General features: G+C 48.2%; 1 protein-coding gene across 6 annotated transcripts in view; it reads left to right on the top strand.

The window, feature by feature from the left end:
* Positions 1 to 19079, top strand: part of CTDSP2 (CTD small phosphatase 2) — a 72912-nt gene that overhangs the window by 33047 nt on the left and 20786 nt on the right. For 2 of the 6 annotated variants that reach the window (XM_075901717.2, XM_075901716.2), the window contains one exon: positions 10374 to 10571. In XM_075901717.2, coding sequence (XP_075757832.1) covers positions 10559 to 10571 — 13 coding nt within the window. In that variant the 5' untranslated portion in view covers positions 10374 to 10558. Of the gene's footprint in view, positions 1 to 10373; positions 10572 to 13471; positions 13751 to 13864; positions 14461 to 19079 lie in introns of those variants that run through there. The other 4 variants (XM_075901712.2, XM_075901714.2, XM_075901713.2 and 1 more) reach the window with 4 other exon arrangements.

Here is a 19079-nt window from a genome sequence, read left to right as displayed (position 1 = left end):
GTCCCCGTCTTTTTAATCTCTCTTCATATGGCACCTGCTCCAAACCCCTCATCGTTTTTGTTGCCCTTTTCTGAACCTTTTCCAGTGCCAAGATAGCTTTTTTGAGATGAAGCGACCACAGCTGTAGGCGTATTCCAGTTTTTCAGGGGCTGCGTAGAAAGGGCAGCCTGTACTCCTGCCTGCTCACCTCACAGCCACATTCTGGGTCCTGCCAAACTCAACTGTCCTAACAACGTCGAGTCAGCTGCAATTGTAGCTCCTCGTTTCTTTTCCTCCTGACTGTCCATTCACGTATTTCATGAATTCCAACCACCTGAGCCGACTCTTGTTTAGCAAAGCAGCCACTCCCTTCATGTCCCAAGGGAGTCCTGGCTTGTTTCGCTGCGGCATTTGACCAGTCATTCCTGCACGTCCAGAAGAGAAAGGGTGTGGAGTGGGGAATGAGGGATGTGAGAGAACGGGTGTCTTGTGATTGGTTAAAAATTCAAGATGTGTTCCTGCTTTGGAGCTTGTCTCTTAGGGCTCCTTTGCACTTCCTTATACACACCACACTGGGAAGTGATTTAGGGCCTTAGGAACACAAGTCCATTGATTTTCAGTGAAGCGTTAGCTCCTAAGTTACTTGGGCACCAGTGTTCCCTGGAACCTAAGTGCTTGTGTGGATGCTCAGGAGAGATTCCAATGCCATCCAGTTGATTAACAGAGCGCCCACAGCTAGTTTTTGTTTATACTGGTGGTGCACCTGCCATGGTGCATAGAGAAAAAAATTATTCCACACACAAATGAAAAACTCCACACATGAAAGACTTGATGGGGGTTGGACTCAATGTCCTCCTGAGGTCTCTTCCAACTCCATGATTCTATGAACACTCAGGCTGGTCAGCGTAGGAAGAAACCTCAACAGGATGTTAGTGTCCCGATCACCACCTTGCTAGCTGCCGCTCCCTTAACCCACTTAGTGCTGCTGTTGTACCTCTGAGGTAAAAGGGCTTTCCTTATCTACTAACAATTCTCCTTGAAAATCCCCTGCCAGGCCCACACAGCACATGCAAAGGAGTTTGCCAGAGTCTGCCTGTTGTAGCTAGAAGTTGAAGTCTCACGTGTTTCTACCTTCCTGGGATGGTCACTTTGCATATCTGTGCTCGTTATTTTACCATGGTGACCTTTGATGTGCTGGATAATCCAGCAGTATGAGAATTCTGGTTTGTTTCCGTGTATTTGCAAATTCTCCTTCTAGTGACACTTAATGCAGAAGCCCCCACCCTAAAGACTCCTATGAGCATGTAAAGCCCCATATGAAGCGAGAGGCCCTCTCACGAAGAGCTTCCATTCAAGACAGATGATTAACAGAAGGGTTATGCGCAAGACACAAGAAGTCAGTCTTCCTTTCTACTCTGTGCTGATTACTCCTCAGCTGGAGTACTGTGTACAGTTCTGGGCACCACATTCCAAGAAATATGTGGAGAAATTGGAGAAATGCAACGAAAATGAGTAAAGGTCTAGAAAACCCGACCTGTGAGGGAAGGCTGACAGAATTAAGTTTGCTTAGTTTGGAAAAGAGAAGACTGAGAAGGGACATGATCGCAGCTTTCAAGTACCTGAAAGAGTGTTACAAGGAGGAGAGAGAAAAGTTATTCTCCTTAATGTCTGATAATAGGGCAAGAAGCAATGGGCTTAAATTGCAGCAAGGGAAGTTTAGGTTCGACATTAGGAAAAACTTTCTGCCTGGGTGATTAAACACTGGAATAAGTTGCCTAGGGAGGTTGTGGAATTTCCATCACTGGAGATATTTAAGAGCAGGTTGGACAGACACCTGTCAGGGACGGTAGAAGATGGTAGTTTGTCTTGCCGTAAGGTGACCTCTTGAGGTCCCTTCCAGTGCTAGTGTTCTATGATTCCATGAAAATGGGAAACATAATTATCCTCATTCATGCTACAAGTCACTCAGATCAAGGTGCGTGAGGACAATATAAGCACTTTCTCGGCTGACTAGACATTCTAGCATGATGCTTCCTTTTCAAGGCCACCCTCCCTTCTAACATCAGCTGAAACTGCCGCTGAGAGTCGAGTGTGCTGTGAATTGTCCGAGGGTCCCACTGCATACGGCGCCTACGCACACAAGAGCTTGCAAACCCAATATATATCACGTATTTCGGTCCTCACGTGCAAAACCAGACCATTCTTCCTCTGCAAAGATTTCAAAGCCTGAAGTAAGAAGGCTGGAGTATTCTGGACCTATTGACGTGTATATTATACATGTGCACACAAATTACATATAGGTAGGCATATCACATGTGATCTAGTTTCTCTCAATACTGCATAAGTGCTTGGGGAAAACTAGGTCAAAATAACAGTAAACCTCAGTTGGAAAAAGGCCGCTATTCCCCAGTAGGAATGTTATCCAAATTAATGAAAGGTTCATGCCGGCTGAAAAATCAGAGCCATCAACTTTTCCCTTCTTGAAAAGGATCCACCTTTTTACTGCTTTCTTGTGCTCTCGGAATGGCATTAGGCTATATTACATGTTTCTTACAGGAAATTCCCGTCTAACTGCCAGAAGCTTGGAGTGGACGACTGGGGATGGATTGCTCTAAATTGCCATGCTTTGTTCATACTCTCTGATTGGTCTGGCTCTGGCCACTGTCAGAAGATCAGATGCTGAGCTAGATGGACCATTGGTCTGCCCAGGAGAGCTGCCAGACTCACCAGACCCCTGGGCTAGGGTGAGAGCAACCCTGGCTTCATGCTCCCGGAAGGGGCGGAGCCTCAGACAGGAGGGGTAGAGCCAAGGCAACCGGTCCTCAGTGCCGCATGGAGTATGCTGCGTGGGGCTGTGGTGGCCATTTTAAGGGCCCAGGGCTGAAGAAGCCCCTGGCCCTTTTGAATAGCCAGGCCCCGGGGCAGTTGCCCCTGTCGGCGGGCCTGGGTCTGACCCAGTATGGATGTTGCGACATTCTTAAGCAATGTGACCTAACAGATACTGCACTGGGCAGGCACCACATGACCTGGATTCTGTTCCTGGTTCTGCTGCTGGGTGACTTTGGACAAGTCACTTTGCTTCGGTGTCTCTGTCCATGGAGACTGATGAACGGTACAACAGCTGGAAGGTGCTGGGTACTGCTATCTGCCTACGGCTGCTGGTGGGGATGCCTGTTTATTTTACTTCCCAAACCACTGGCTTTCCATGTTCTTTGTGCTCCTCTCTGTGCTGAGCTCCCCCTTCACCTTGGAGAGGAGAGCCAGGGCAGGAGGGTTGATGTATTCACAATCACACAGCGATAACCTCACGCTTGGAACTGTGGGCTGCCCCCAAGACCTGATCTCAGTGGCCAGTGTACCGTCTAACCACGAGGGAGAAAGAAAAGGACAATGCTGTTTCATCTGACGCTGGGAGATAAGACTGGAGTCTCTATTTGTCACTCCTCGTCATAAGAACCCTCGCCTTCCATATGTGAAGTTGACAGACAATTAACAAGAAACTATATTCCTGATAAATGACGAGTCATCCTGTGACAGCGTAGAGACTCACAAAAATATGTAGAATCATGAGTTTTCCTGGGTAAAACCCACATAGAATTGTAGAATACTAGTACTGGAAGGGACCTGTAGAGGTCAAATAGTCCAATCCCTTACCCTCACGGTAGGACCAAGCACCATCTAGACCATCCCTGACAGGTGTCTGTCTAACCTGCTCTTAAATATTTCCAGGGATGGAGATTCCACAACCTCCCTAGGCAATTTATTCCAGTGTTTAACCACCCTGACAATTAGGAAGTTTTTCCTAATGTCCAACCTGAACCTCCCTTGCTGCAGTTTAAGCCCATTGCTTCTTGTCCTATCCTCAGAGGTTAAAGAGAACAAACTTTATCCTCCTTGGCTTTGTCTAGACTGCAAGCCTCTTTCGAAAGAGAGCATCTAGACTGCACGCGGAATTTCGAAAAAGCAAGCCACTTTTTTGAAAGAAAGCACCCAGTGAGTCTGGATGCTCTCTTTCTAAAAAGCCTGTTTGCTTTCAAGAACGCCTTCTTTCGAAAGAGCACTTTCGAAAGAAGGCGTTCTTCCTCATGGAATTAGGTTTACCACCGTCGAAAGAAAAGCCGCATTCTTTCGATTTAATTTCGAAAGAACGCGGCTGCAGTCTAGACGCAGGTGAAGTTTTTTCGAAAAAAGGCTACTTTTTTCGAAAAAACCCCTGAGTCTGGACACAGCCCTTGTGACACCCTTTTAGCTACTTCAAAGCCACTGTCATGTCCCCACTCGGTCTTCTCTTTTCTAAACTAAACAAACCCAGTTCTTTCAGTCTTCCCTCATCGGTCATGTTTTCTAGACCTTTCATCATTTTTGTTGCTCTTCTCTGGACCTTCTCCAGTTTCTCCACATCTTTCCTGAAATGCGGTGCCCAGAACTGGACACAATACTCCAACTGAGGCCCAATCAGCGCAGAGTAGAGCAGAAGAATGACTTTATCGTGTCTTGCTCACAACACTCCTGTTAATGTATCCCAGAATCATGTTTGCTTTTTTTGCGACAGTGTCCCACTGTTGACTCCTATTTCACTTGTGGTCCACTATGACCCCTAGATCACTATACATAGAGTTCCTTCCCATGTTGTATATGTGAAACTGATTGTTCCTTCCTAAGTGGAGCACTTTGCATTTGTCCCTATTAAACTTCATCCTATTGACCTCAGACCATTTCTCCAGACATCAGCTGAGGAAGTGGGTTTTGCCCACAAAAGCTCAGGATACTATATATATTTTTGTTAGTCCCTAAGGTGCCATAGGACCACTTGTTGTTTTTAAAGTTATAGACTAACACAGCCTCTGAGATTTTGTACCCCTGATACTCACACAAGTTTGCCAGCCACTGGCAGGGATTGCTTGAACCAAAAGGAAACATGGGCCCTTTCTTGCCCACAGCTCTTGGGTCTGTATCAAAACGTATTTGGGGCCTTTCTGGAGTTGGGGAGGTTACATTCTGACTTACACATCAGATGAGAGGGGAATTGTTCTTCTCTTTTTGTATCTGTGGTTGGGGGTGTGTTTTATGTTTTTAAAGAGATGTTAATGCTGGTCCCAACCTGATGGGGCTGGAAGTTTAAACCTTCCTCTCTTTGTTCTCAGAAGAGGCACAACATGAGGCGGGTCCATGTATAACCTTCCCCAACCTATGCTTCAGGCATCAGCCCTAACTCAGAGGGAACCCTTTACTAGGAACTATTCTCTACGACACATTTCATCCTTGGCTTTGCTGCTGAAACAGCCACGAAGGGGCCACGTTGTGGTGGTGCCGGCTTGTGATATGCTTTCTAGAAACAGGCCTACAACAAGACAAATAATTTCTCACTGGGAACCAATGTTTCCCAGCAGCATGTGTTTCTATTGGTGGTGCACACCTGCACATGCCATGGTGCACATAACAAAATGTATTCTGCACATGGATAGAAACATTAAAGGGAACACTGCCAGTTCAGGTGAGGACAACGTGGATCTGGGATTTCCTTGAACCAACATCTCGATGTTACTAATGACACAGGTGGCCTTCAAGAGGAGAAAGGATTGGCAGAGAGAACGGACTTAGATGTAAATAAAACGACCACCTCCATTCAGCTATCGTCTTGCTTTGGATAGCAAACACTGAGCTCTCCATTAACAGTGATTTGATGTGCAAGTGGGCGTCCTTCATGATGTTACCCACGTGTTTCAAATCGACCCATATCCCCGGATACCACTTCACACTTGTTGTATCCCACTTGTTGGCTAGTTCATCTTCATCCCCTCCAAACAGGCTGTCCTGTTTCCATTATTTTTGTCCATTCTCTGCGCTCACGGCCCTGAGGGGGCGAGGACGCTGCTGAAACGCGAATGCTGCCGCTCACGTGCAGGTCTGCAGCTGAAAGAGCCACCATGGGGTAATTAATTCAGCCTAATTTATCATCTGCAATTACCCACTCACTATTTACCATTCATTTCTGAATGTGTTTACAATCCAATGTTTATTAAGTATTGTTTGTGTGAGGAATCTCCCATGTGTGTCTAATTGCCTGCTCTAACGTATGGAGATGAATTCTCCTGAGTCTCCACTCGGGGCATGGGAAGAACCGAATCAAACGAAAACAGGGAACTGTGGGCTCAGATTGAAGCTGTTAATCTACCAGTGACTGTCTCAGCAGTGAACTCAAACCCTAGCAAGCCACAAAGACTGGATCAGAGAGGTCCCCACCACGCTGAAGCCAAGTGGCCCAACTATCTCAGAAAATACAGAGGAATAGATAACCTCTCTCCTCACAGAATATTCTTGTCCTTACTCTGGGGCACACACAGGGATCAGCTTTACAGGCCGGACTATTAGCTACGTCCTGTCCTATGGTCTGTTGCACCAGTGAACCTCTCAAGTTCCTGGTGCTTGCTTCCTTCATACCCCATTCGCTGACGTGAACCTCTGTGGCATCTCTGGGCATATACTCCAGGGCCTTGGGGTCTGCCCATTCCACCGCGCCCCCACCCCCAGCATTAAGTTCCTCCCTCATCTTGCAGCAACCAGCCAGAGAATCCTAGAATCCTCAAACAGGAAGGAACCTTGAGAGGTCACCACGTCTAGTCCCCTGCCCTCACGGCAGGACCAAGCACCAAGACCATCCCTGGCAGGTGTCTGTCCAATCTGCTCTCAAATATCTCCAGTAATGGGGACTCCACAATCCCCACAGGCAATTTATTCCAGCCCCTCACCCTCTCAGACAGCCATGGCCTCATCACAACAGGTGGTTACTTAACAGTTGGGAGCACTGTGAGGCTGTGCGACATCCCCTTCTGTAGGAAGGCAGGCGGATTCAGAAGGCTGGTGGTTACGGCTCACTGGTGGTAAAGAAGCCCTGGAGTGGCTGTGGTCAGTGACGAAGGCTGGAAAAGACTCTCGGGGGACCAAGACCACTCCATGACATGCTGGAGCCTTGGCCACAATTGGTTGGTGTGGAACGTTGAAGCGGCCCGTTAGAGAGGATTAGGCTGGGATAAAGCATCACAATGTTCCCTCTTTTTTTTTTTCCATCCGCTTGTGGAATAAATTTTGTTATGTGCACCAAGGCATGGGCAGCTGTGCACCATCAGTAGAAACACAGGCTGCCGGCTGTGGGCACCTGAGGTGCTCTGCTAATCATCTTGGTGGCATTTGAATTGCTCCTGGGTGGCTGCCCAAGTGAGCAGCTTACAGGGAACACCAGGGTTGGTGAAGGCTTTCACACATCCAAATTGACGGGAAACCCCTCCCCTTGAGAGAACGAGGAAATTCCAGGAAACTGTGGGACTAGCTAGAGTGTGTGTGGGGAAGAGGGTGTCAAAAAAAAAAAGAGGAGAACCTAGATAAGTCACAAGCCAGGAAAGTAAGTCAGGGTACGTCTACACTGCACGCTTATTTCAAAATAAGCTGTTCTAGAATAGTTATTCCAAAATAGCTTATTTCGAAATAGCACAACTATACTGCAGGGAAGCCTCAAAATGAGTCCGAGGCTTCCCTAATGTAGACGTGCTGTCTCGATTTAAAGCCCCAGGAAGCACTGGGGAGGAATAACTTAGAATGGCCCTGGGGAGGGAATATTTTGAAATAGCAGCAGTGGAGCGTCTACACGGGCCTTATTTCGACACAGCTCTTTCGGAACAGGTGTTATTCCTCGTAGAAGGAGGGTTACAGATTTCGGAATAAGCCGTCCGTTATTCCAAAATTATTTTGAAATAATGGAAGGGCTGTGTAGACACTTGCATTATTATTTCAAAATAAGGCTAGTATCCCAGATGGAGTTGGTAGAAAAGAAAGGGAAAACACAAGTAAAACGGGCTAATGACTGAGTCCTGTACTGATTTCTGAGTCCTGTACCGATTTAGCCACTGAAGAAAGAGACTCCTATGTAGTCTCAGGAACACAGCATGAGAATCAGCCTTTGGACAAACAAGGGACAGAACAAAATATCCTAGAGAGAGAAAGGAAAACAGAACCAGTTGTAGAGCAGCGGCAGGTTAAAGACAGAGATCCAGAGAATGGGAGATCCTGCCGAATATCCTCGGTGTGAAGATAGATGGGACCAGACCAAACTGTGAGGCTGCTTCCACCCACACATTGTTCTTTGTATGGGTGAGTGTCAGAAAACACCCATCCAGGGGCTGGGAAGAGACCCACAGGTGGGATCCACACAGAGCCTGGGAGAGCTCAGACCAAGAGAAAACAGCACGGAGAAGAGGAGGCCCTGGACGAGAAGAGAAGGGAGGCGTAACAGTGTGGGCTCTAGGGATGTAAAAGCCCTACTAGTTAACCAGAAGTGGTAAACATCACCCTTTAAGATTAACTAGCATCCCTAGCAGGCTTGGGAGCTAACTCAGCCCCCTGTCACTCAAATCCCTTCTAGTTATAGCAACTGTGGGTACTTTGAAAGATGAGCATTTGGCAGAAAAGGCCAATGAAAGGAATGGAGGGACAGCAGAGGGGCCAAATGGATAGAAGTATCCTTAGCAGCTAGGCCTGCATACACCAACTTGGAGAAAGTGCTGGGAGGAGAGGCTGGGGCCTGAAGGAAGGCAGAAGTAGACAGGACCATGGATAAAGTTCCAGATGAGACCTTGTGATGCTTCGGTATTCCTTCCAGGAGGAATTACTTTAACACAACTTTTAGCATCTCTACTCGGATGGAAAATCCCCGCCTTTCTCCCTCCCGCCCATACATTTTAAAATGAAATAATAGTTGATGACTCCAAATTACAGAGGACAGAGACATTTTTGTTAACAACTCAGAATTCCTTTAAGGCAAAATTTTATTTTTCTCTGATAACTGGTATATCAGAGACAGAGAGGAACAAATAAATCTACTTCAACCCTGGGACAGCTAAAACAACAGCCTTGAAGTTGGTCTTCCTCCATGTATTCCCCACCACTGCCTGCACACACAGCAAATGTCCACTCCCAAACCTTTTTCTGCTAGGAACACCGCAAACTAGATTCAGATGTCTGCTCTGCCGAGAAGTAGGATGTTTTCAAATGGCCTCAGCGAAAGATGTGTTTGTTCTTCATGGGATGTGGTGTTGGGGTTTTTTTTTTCCCTGTTTTTTTCCAGAGTTTGACACTAGAAATCCTAGCAAAATTCTACACAGAAGGATCTGTTGATTCTGAGTACAGGGAACAGCTACTTTTAAATTTATCCATAAATGTCTCCAGCCTTATTTGGGGGGATGATGTCAGCCTATAACCCAGCAAAGTCAGACCATGTGGACCAGCAGCAAAATTTTTTATCACAGAGAGTGCTTATTTATGTTCAGGTCGATGTATGAGTTAAACAGGTTTAGGGGATTTTTTTAAACATTGCAACAAAAGCTTACTAGCCCTTTATAAACTGGTTTGCCAGCCTGCCTCTTCCAGAGTTCCCAAAAGATTCTTTTGTCTGCTGATTTCAGTTCTACTTTCCATTTTAAAGGTAGGCTCGGAAAACCTAGATTTCTATCAGTAAATGTTGATAAACATCAACTTCACCATCCACACACAAACTGAGAAAAATATATTTCCATTGATAACAACAGAGAAAGACAGATAGGCAAGGAAGAAAAATGCTGTTTGAGAAGTTATTAGAGTTTGATTTAAGGATATTTACTTTGTGTATTTCGACGTGTGGTGGTAACAAGTTGTGTTTTTAACAATGAAGGAGCTTTAATGTCTTGAAATCAAACAATGGCATTAAATAGGTGGCTGGCCTGCCCTGTCTGAACCCCCACCCTGCAATTATGAAACTTTCAAGTGAGAAACATTGCAGGGGAGGGGAGAGGTTAAACTGGAAATCCCTTGAAATTATAGATATGAAACACTGAATTCTGACAAGCCGGTTTGTAGGACGTAGCTTGTTAGTACATCGTCACTGGGGCCTCCCTGACACTCGACTGTCTCTTTCTCTGTCTCTCCCGGCCTACTGCCTCATTTCATTCTGTGCACTAGGGATGTGAATGGTTAACCCATTAACTGGTTATGGTTAACTGGTGGTCAGGGCTGACTGAACTAGCCCACCTGCTCTGATGAAGGCAGAGGACTCTCTAACCCAGCTGACCCACCCCACCATGCCCCCACCCACCTCTATTTAAGCAGTTAACCGGTTAAACATGATGTTTAACCAGTTAACCAATTAAACAGGATTTTACATCCCTAGTGTGGGCATCACTCAGAGAGTCAGCTCTGCCAAAGTGTTCACACTGTTTGTGCCTAGCTCGGATTTCCCCAGCATTCATTTCAGGGAGCAGCTAGGAGATGATGGAACGCCAGCCGAGGCTTTACCAAAACCAGGTTCTCTCCTCCACCTTTGTGATGCATCTGCCTCCTGACCCTCACCCTCCTCCCTCTGCTTGCAGCCTTTTCATTTGGGCAACCCAGGTGAACAAGATATGGGCCACCACCAAGAGAGAGAGAGAGAACGCGGCTGTTTGACAAGCGAATTCCCAGGAAGCAGGCAGTGTGATTATTATCCTGAACAGGGAAAAACTCTCCAGCCCTGCAGGATGGAGGAGTAGCTGCAGATGAGGTTTATTGACATGAAATGCTAATATATGGTAAGGATTGAAACAGTCCTGGTCTTCTCTCCCTTTGCTGCTTCTTTCAGCACTGCCTGGGGCTCCCTTTTTTTCCTGAGTCCTGACTTTACTAATTGTATCCCGACGTTGTCTCATGGCCTGGTCTTGTATCCGTGTTTTTGTGAAATCAGGAAAGATTTATAACAAGGGTGGGCAACCTTTCCTGTGTCGGGGGATTGACCCAATAAAAATTGTATTGGTGGTCCACATGGGTTCACTTCACCGGCCCAAAGAGAGAGACAGCAACTCGGGGTTACTCCCTCCATCGGGGCAAACCATGGCTCCTAGCTTCAACCCTGGGGGCAAGAAGCCCTGAGCTCCTGCAGAGAGTGGGAGAGGAAGCCCCAAGACTCAGTGCTCCCCCATGGGGCTGTAGCTGCAAGCTCTGGCTCACCTTGAGCCTCCACCCTCCCTCAGTGGGTGAGTTGAACCTGGGTGGCCCATGGGCCAGATGAAAATGAACAAAGCTCCCTACCCTTGATTTAGAGGCTGCTGGGTTGGGCCCGGGATCCTGGAGAGACGCAATACTTATCCAATAAGTAGGATTTGAATTCAACTGCTGTATAGGAAGTTGAGGGATTGTGTGTAACACATCACAGGTGGTGCTCTTGGAGAAAGTGAAAACAGTCTTTTTCTTTTTCCCCCTTTTTAGGGGGCTGAGGGGCTTTTAAAACATAGATTCATAGCTTATGAGGCCAGAGGGAGCTGTTTGTGACCACCTAGTTTGACTTCCTGCCAACACAGGCCATAGGCCTTCTATGAATGAAACCCTCTAGCTCACAGAGTAAATCTTTTAGAATAAAGCATCCAATTTTGATTTTAAAATGGCCAGTCATAGAGAATCTTCCACAGCCTGTAGTAAATTGCTCCATGATACCACTGGGGTAGTGTTCTAGGTGCTCCCCCAAGGCAGATTTTGCCATGGTGCTCTGTAATCAGCCTAATTGAATAGAGAAGACAGGACTATGCAGCACTTTATAGACTAACAAGATGGTTTATTAGGTGATGAGTTTTCATGGGCCAGACCTCCTCCTCCTCAGATCAAATTGTGGAAGAAAATTGGCATGATATATACCAAATTTTCTTCCACAATATGGTCATGCCAATTTTCTTCCACAATCTGATCTGAGGAAGTGGGTCTGACCCGCGAAAGCTCATCACCTAATAAACCATCTTGTTAGTATTTAAAGTGCTGCATCGTCCTGTCTTTTGTTTCAGCAAGACCAGACTAACACGGCTACATCTTTATTATAATTGAATAGAGATGAGAGTTGCTGAGACCCTACTCACTAGAATAACTGCTCCCCAATGCCATTGTTTCTGTAGGGTTGCTCCTCTGTATTTAATATGAGTGTGGCTATTCTTGCTCTATTTTATCCAAATTAGCTCGAGCTAACAGCTAGGAAAAAGGCACCTGTGTTCTTTACGGATGCTCTCTCTCTCTCTCTCTCTCTCTCTCTCTCTATATATATATATATATATATATATATATATATAAAATAATAAATTTTACCCAGGTTAGGGAATGACAGAACTAAGGTTGTACAATCTTATATTTTTGTTCTGTGTTTATACAGCAGGCTCCACAATGATATAATCATGAATAATTGGGATCATCTTTAATTATGTGATCATACAATTCATTCCCTGCCTAATGCCATGCATAGCGGATGGGGTCATTGCTGAATATTTTTTTTGATCCTTCTCATTGTACATGTGGCTCCTGATGCTGGTCAGCAACTAAATCCTGCACTGAATACAGCTCTGTAGATTTCAATCCATGAGGCCTGTCTGTCTGCACTCTGAATGAGATTGGTGTGTGTGTGTGTGGGGGGGGGGGGTAGTTTACAGGAGGGAAAGTCTATGTGGTAACAGGGATCCAAGAAATCTATTTGCTACAGGGCGGGGGGGGGGCACTGAATCTACATTTTCTTTTACAGAGAATATTTAGTTTTTATACTTTCTGGAAAAATAAAAACATCTACCACAGAACCCTCTTTATATGAGGGTTCTGTGATCCAGCTTTCCCTTATTAACCTGCATGGAGGCTCCTAAGGCGGGGCTCCCTGTTGTGACTGGGGTAAGTGAAATTCAAGGGTTCATTTTAATTGAGGAAAAACAGATTTTTAGGTTTATTTTTAAATAAGGGTTTTTTCCCCATGGAAAACTAGAAACGCTGATCTTAATGCATAAGGACAAGGGGGGCAAATTAAGGTTGCTTGAGAAGGCACCCCCTCCCCCGCGACTGTCCTTTCCTGGAGATGAGGGGGACCACTAGCCAAAGTGTTGTAGAAAGCTTTTTTCCCCTAAGGGTGCACTACACAATCTTGCACCTTCAGCTCACCAGGCAGGGTCTCTCTCTTGCACAATCAGGAGGGGGGAGGAGTCCCTTGGCCTTGCCCAGATCACTTGGAGGGAAAGGGGGGACAGCCCCCAGCGAGAGAGGCGTGTCCGCCCCAACCCACTCCCTGGGCAGCTGGAATGTTTGTTAGGTAAACACCCCATAGTAAGCGTTCTAGCCACGCCCACTTCCCGGTGGCCAATCCGAGCGCGGGAGCAGTTTCAAGGCTTCCCCACTCTTCGCCGTGCAGCGCCGCTGGACCGATACAAAATAACAAAAGCTTCGAACGTTGCAACAAAGTAACGGGGGGCGCGTTCCTTCCCCACCGCGTGCGCCGCCTCGGGCTAGCGGCCGCCCCCTACCCTGTACGCAGCGTGGTTAGCCCGGGGTGTGTGCTCCGCAGGTCGGGCGCAGCCTGCCGTGGGAGCCCGGTTGTTTATCTGGAAGAGGGAGGGGGAGCCTGGAAACCGCGCCTGTGTCCCATTTCCTCTGGTGTGTGTGTGTGTGTGTGTGTGTGTGGTTGGCTTTTTTTTTTTTTTTTTTTTTTTTTTTGCTCCAGCCCCGGATTCTCCATGTTGGACCCGATCTGAGAAGCCCCGGAGCCGCTGCTCGGCTTGCATGCAGCGTGCTCCAGGGCACTGCCACGGAGGACCACCCCACACCTCCTACACACAGCACCCCCCGCCCCTGGGCCTCTTCCCTCCCCCAACCCCCTCCCGCCCAAAGGATCCCCTGGATCTGTGGGATTGTTAGATGGAAAGCGGTTCTATCATCACCCAAGTGCAGAGGGAAGAAACCCTGGTGCTTGCAAAACAAGGTAAGGGAGAGAAAGTTAGAAACTTTGCAATAGGAGGCAGGAGGCATCTCTCTCCCCACCCCCCTATTTTCACCCCCACCTCCCCAATCTGTGCGGGGGGGAGTCAACTCCGGATCTAGGCAAGGCGGGGGCGAAGGGGCTGTACCGATCTGTGCATTGGGGAGGGGGCGTCTCTCACACCTTTCCACGCTCGGGATCCGCTCTAGTTAGCGATCTGGGGAGGGGCAAGGGGGGGGGGCTTTGCTCTTCCATCGCTGCAGCTTTGCGGGGCTCTTCGCCACCCCCTTAATTTTGGCTAAAGGGGCGACTCAGCCCAGATGCCAAAGCCTCTCTTGACCCTTAAATGTCGTTGCGATTTCTCCCCCCCCCCCCCCAGTTCCTTCCTGCCTTTTCTCCCTCGCTGGGGTGGGCTTGTTTGTGTCTCTGATCGACTCGCTTCCCTCCTTCCTCTTCTGTCCTGAGCGGCTGGGATTTGGGGAATTTTCACAAACATCCTAGCGATGTGAAGAGGAAGGCATTCCAGGGGCTGCCATGCATTCCCACCCCACCCCCACCCCCTGTCTGCGGAGCCCACCCCCTCTCTGCTCAGCCCTGGATTTTATTGCATTTGGAACGATATTTTTTCCCCCACATGCCACCGTCTCAAGCCAGGTTGGAGCTACATGGCTTCCCACCAGCTGCTGTTGGGTCTGCCTTGGCCTTGCCTGCAAGTAGGGTGATCAGACGCCCAGATATTAGGAGCTTTGTTTTATACAAGCAGCGATTCCGCACCCTCCCCCACCAATAAGAAATGTTTTGGGGTTTTGTTTTGTTTTGTGTTTCCAGGCTTGCTATCTGCTCACCCTGTCTACAAGTGGGTGCGCTCACAGGCTGGGGGGGAGGGGGTGCCCCCTGCTTTTGCTGCTAACTTTGCAGGCTTCCCCAGAATCCAGATCCCTGCTTGGTTTCATCATGCGGGTTGGGGGGACACAACGATTTAAAAATTGATCCTCTGGCTTTTGTAGTGGAAACCGAGCGAGTGGGGATGTGCCTTTGATGGGTCGCTCGGTGGTCCCGGTCTGCTTCGGGGTTTACTAGCCGCTAGTTTCAGCTTCGCTGCAGGTCATAACACCCCGTGGGGTGGAGGAGTTTTTAAGGGGGGGGACTAGATCTTTGGAAGGCTGAGAGCCCTCCCTCAGCTGGGCAAAACTGTACTTCGAGGCTGTGACTAGAGGAGCAGGAATAATGAGTTCATTGTGTATTGGGTGTTTCTGATTGCCCTGGTGATGCGTTTGTTTGTGTGCAACAGAACATGGAATTGTCTCCCCCCCCCATTTTTTGTAATGCCCTGGGGTTGCGTGTGGGTTAATGGGGGGCATCAGTTCTTCCTCTGTGTTCTTGAGGAAGCCAGAGGTACTCCTTTGCGGGGCCAGAACTTTAGAGATACCCCCTACCCCCTCTGCAAATGCACCGCACCCACAATTGGAGCCCCACTTTCCAATGCCGCTTTGCTCCCCTTTTTCAGGCATCTCAGCAGAGGGCAGTTTTCTCACAACCGGGGCCCCTGGCAGCTCTGAATTGTGACACTTCACCACTTGGGTGTCTTTTTTTTTTTTTTCTTCCAAAAGAGCCAACCCTTCCCATCCACCCTCGGAGGGTGACTAAATGAGCAATGCCCGTGGGTTGGGTGCACCCTGTGTTTTGAAACTGATGGAGCTGTGCAAAAGTGCAGTATGTTTTGTCCCTGGGATGCTAGAAATCAGCGACCTGCCTTTACGGAGTGAAGGGAGCCTGTTTTCCACCAATCCCTCTTGCTGTTGGGAGACCTCTATCTACAAGAGAGCTAGAGACGTGTCTTGAAGATGCTGTTCTCCCTGGCACCCCCACCCCCTTGGGTGCCCTGGTTGAGAGAGAGAGGTTTAATTGAGTGCCAGCGTCTAGTCTGGCTTGCCATGTTTCAGGGAAATGGAGACACATGGCAGTTGCCAGAGAAGTGCTAATTTGGGTGGCAAAATCCCTCGGAACAAACAAGTTGGCTGTATCGGAAAGTCGGTGGTGTACCTTGCTGGAGGAGACCTTGTGTGTTCTTTTTCCTTTTGTCTCAGTGGGTGGCACAAACCAGGAGATGAATAAGTCTGAAGTATCTTTACCAGTAAAACTTGATCTTTATAAGGAAGTGGAACAAGTGTGTGTGTGTTTGGAGAGTGATTAACTTGCAGACGGGAGCCTGGGCAAGCAAGGAGCTTTGGATCCCTTCTTTGCTGGCATGGCTGGGTACAGTTGGGGTTGAGGGCAGACAAGGTGGGGTCCTTCCCCCCCACACACACTTACCAAGCTCCTAGGGGTTTTGTGTGCTGCTTTTCCTTTGGATTCTTTTGGACCTCAAATGATCCCTTCAAAAAGACAGTTTCCCTAGCCAGTGTCTGAATTCCCTATTATCTGCGTAATTGGAACAATGCGAACGGTTTGTGACATTGGCTTTTGGCAGTGCACGGGCCTCTAAAGTTGAGGTTTCTCTGCTTCTGTGCTTGTTTGTTTTCCTTTTGGTGGAGTTTACCCTCTGCAATTCATTAGCGTGGTTTCAAAGGACAAGTTGTGGAATCTTCAGAACGTTAGTGGCACTCAGAAGGGGAGCTGTGTTAGTATGTAACTTTCAAGACAGAAGTCCTGGGGCACCTTACAGGCTCCCAAAATATACATAGGAGCATGAGCTTTCGTGCGTAAAACCCACTTCTTCAGATGATGAGCTGGAACACACATAACAGAAACCAAGTATTATCAATATTGATTTATAAATACTTGGGTTCTGTTGTTTCTACGCCAGCTCATCATCTAATGAAGTGGCTTTTTCCCACAAAAGCTAATGACAATATGTATTTTTGTTAGTTGGCTCCTGGGAGTCTATTAGACGCCATTCCCTCCTCTCCTGATCAGCACTGAAGATAGTTTGACACTCCTGTTGTCTTTCCCTTTTAAATTAATCCCAGTAAGAAAATAGTATTAGGTCCCTTAATTGTCTGACAAAATAAACAACCTTTCACTTTTAGAGGTTTAGAATCTTTGCAGACGAAGTTTTCTCGATGTTTGCTCTTGAAAACATAGAGGCCCGTTTTAAAAAGGTACTCCTGCTGTTTGTGGGTGAGATTTATGGACTTGGTAGGAGCAGCTTCTGCTACCTTTGGGATGTTTACAGAACAGCAAAGTGTTAATGGGGTTTTCTCTCCTTAAGAAGCTGTGATTTATGTGTAAGTGGGGGAATGCCCGTGGAGTTCCCCTGTATGTAGAGTCTCCTTTCTCTTTCAGCTGGGGCTCTGAATGTGCAGTAGCTTCCCGGTCAGAAAATGTATTTCCTCCTTGTCTAATATATTTCTTTGCGGGTTAATCAAAATATGGGCACTGTGAGGTTTTACTCGGTCAGCAGCACTGTGGCTCTGTGCGCGCGCATTTCTTTCCCTCCCTCCCCCATTTCTAGGAACTTCCCAAACAGATATTTCCTCTGTCCCCCCTCCCCCCCCAAACAAGTGATTACTTCTGAAATGTCCCCAGAGCTGATCCTTACGGAGGAAAGTATTCCTTCCATATATCCTTTGAGGGCTCATTCCCCTCAGAGCCATTGATCCTCCATACCAGGTGCACAGACGCCACCCCCTTTCTGGAGTGGTTGGCCTTCCTAAGGGCTGGGATTGGGCAGGGTTGCTTTTCCCTGTGGCGTTATTCTCAGGGCTGGATTTTGATTGCTGCAGGGGCTCAGGGCTTCTGGCCGTGACAGCCATTTTTGGAGTCTGATCAAACAGCAACGTGATCGTGTTTTGAAAAATGCACAGCAAATTGCAGTGCTCGGGGAGGTAACTGACGGGTGCGTGAGGCCATTTTAAGATGCATTTTAACCGGCCCTTTCAGTCTGTTTACAAAAGAATGGCTCGGAAGCTGCACCAGTTGACTCCTCTTTCCTGAATCGCGCAAAACAGCTTTCCCCTCTGATTTTATCTGTTGAAAGAGAAGCCTAAGAACCTTGCTGATTGTGAATCTGATACTAAAACGTGCTCCTTGCAGTTTTGTTCCCCCCCCCCCCCCCGATCAATAGTTTGGAAATATTTCTTGCCTCCATTTGTTTCTAGCTGTATTTGTGTGGGCAGGGCTAGGAGCACCGGTAACACGAAGACTAAATGTACATCAGGAACGATTATCTAGTGGTTAGAACAATAGCTGTGGACGTGGGACACCCAGTCTTTGCCATAGACTTGCTTTGTGACCCAGAATAAGTCACGTAAAGGAATAGCCACAGAAGTCGTTAGCAATGTTCCCCCTCATTTTTCCATCTGTGTGCAGAATACATTTTGTTATGCGCACCAAGGCAAGTGTGGATGTGCACTACCAGGAGATATACATGCTACCTACTAATCAGCTGGGTGGCATTTGAATCTCCTGGGTGGCTGCCCAAGTGCTCAGCTTGCAGGGAACGCTGGTCCTTAGGTGTCTACCTGCCAGATTTAGTCACCTAATATCCCAGTTTGGACTCCACCAGGATCCCCACAACTCCCGCTAAACCCTGCCGGTGCCTAAGCTCACTGGGCACCTAACTTTTCCGGAGAACCGTTCCCGTGGTGCTTGTGTGCTATGAAGTTGCACCGCTGTCTTCCTCTAGGCACCTGGATGCTTCTGTCCTGCCTAAAGGGCGGAGTGATTAACAAACTGGGTGGGCATCTCCGCCTGCCTACAGTGCTGGATGTGGTAGGCAGGCTGAGAAGCTGCCTCCGGGGTCAGATCCCGGCTGGTATCCAGCTGGAGGAGGAATCGGTGGACAGGAGAAGGGATTTGGACGGGGATGGCCCATCTCAGCAGCGAGTGTGCTAATCGCTGCGCAGGGGGGTATTCGGATGGGGGCTCTGTGGACGAGGGGGGGGGGCTCTGTGAGGCCACCCATGGCTGCAACAGAGGCACAGCTGGGACGTTCCGTTCCTGTGGCGTCAGTGCGTGTTCCAGCGAATCCGAGAGGCGGTAGCTCGGGGTCGATGGGAGAATTCTTCCTTTGGCCCCGTTGCAGTGGGGGTTTGATCGGCCGAACCACCTTGGGCAGGGAGCGAAACGTTTCACAGCCCTGAGCAAGGTAGCTAGGCCGCTACCAGGTTTGGGCGTAGACCAGGCCTTGGTGTCTCCTGGGGAAGCTATTCTGCTTTGGTTAGACACTTGGTCATGGGGCTAGCCTGGCGGTCAGGGCGCCCGCCTGGGAGGTGGGAGACAGCGGAAGGGAGTTTCCCATCCGAATAGTTTCAGTGCTTGGAGCGCTCTCCCTTCTCTTCACAGGGGCGGGGCAGGGGGGATTGAACCTGGATCTCCCACATCCCAGGTG

The sequence above is a fragment of the Pelodiscus sinensis genome, chromosome 31, assembly GCF_052426305.1.
Source record: "Pelodiscus sinensis isolate ZL-2025 chromosome 31, ASM5242630v1, whole genome shotgun sequence".
NCBI lineage: Eukaryota > Metazoa > Chordata > Testudines > Trionychidae > Pelodiscus > Pelodiscus sinensis.
This window is presented reverse-complemented; position numbering and strand designations above follow the sequence as displayed.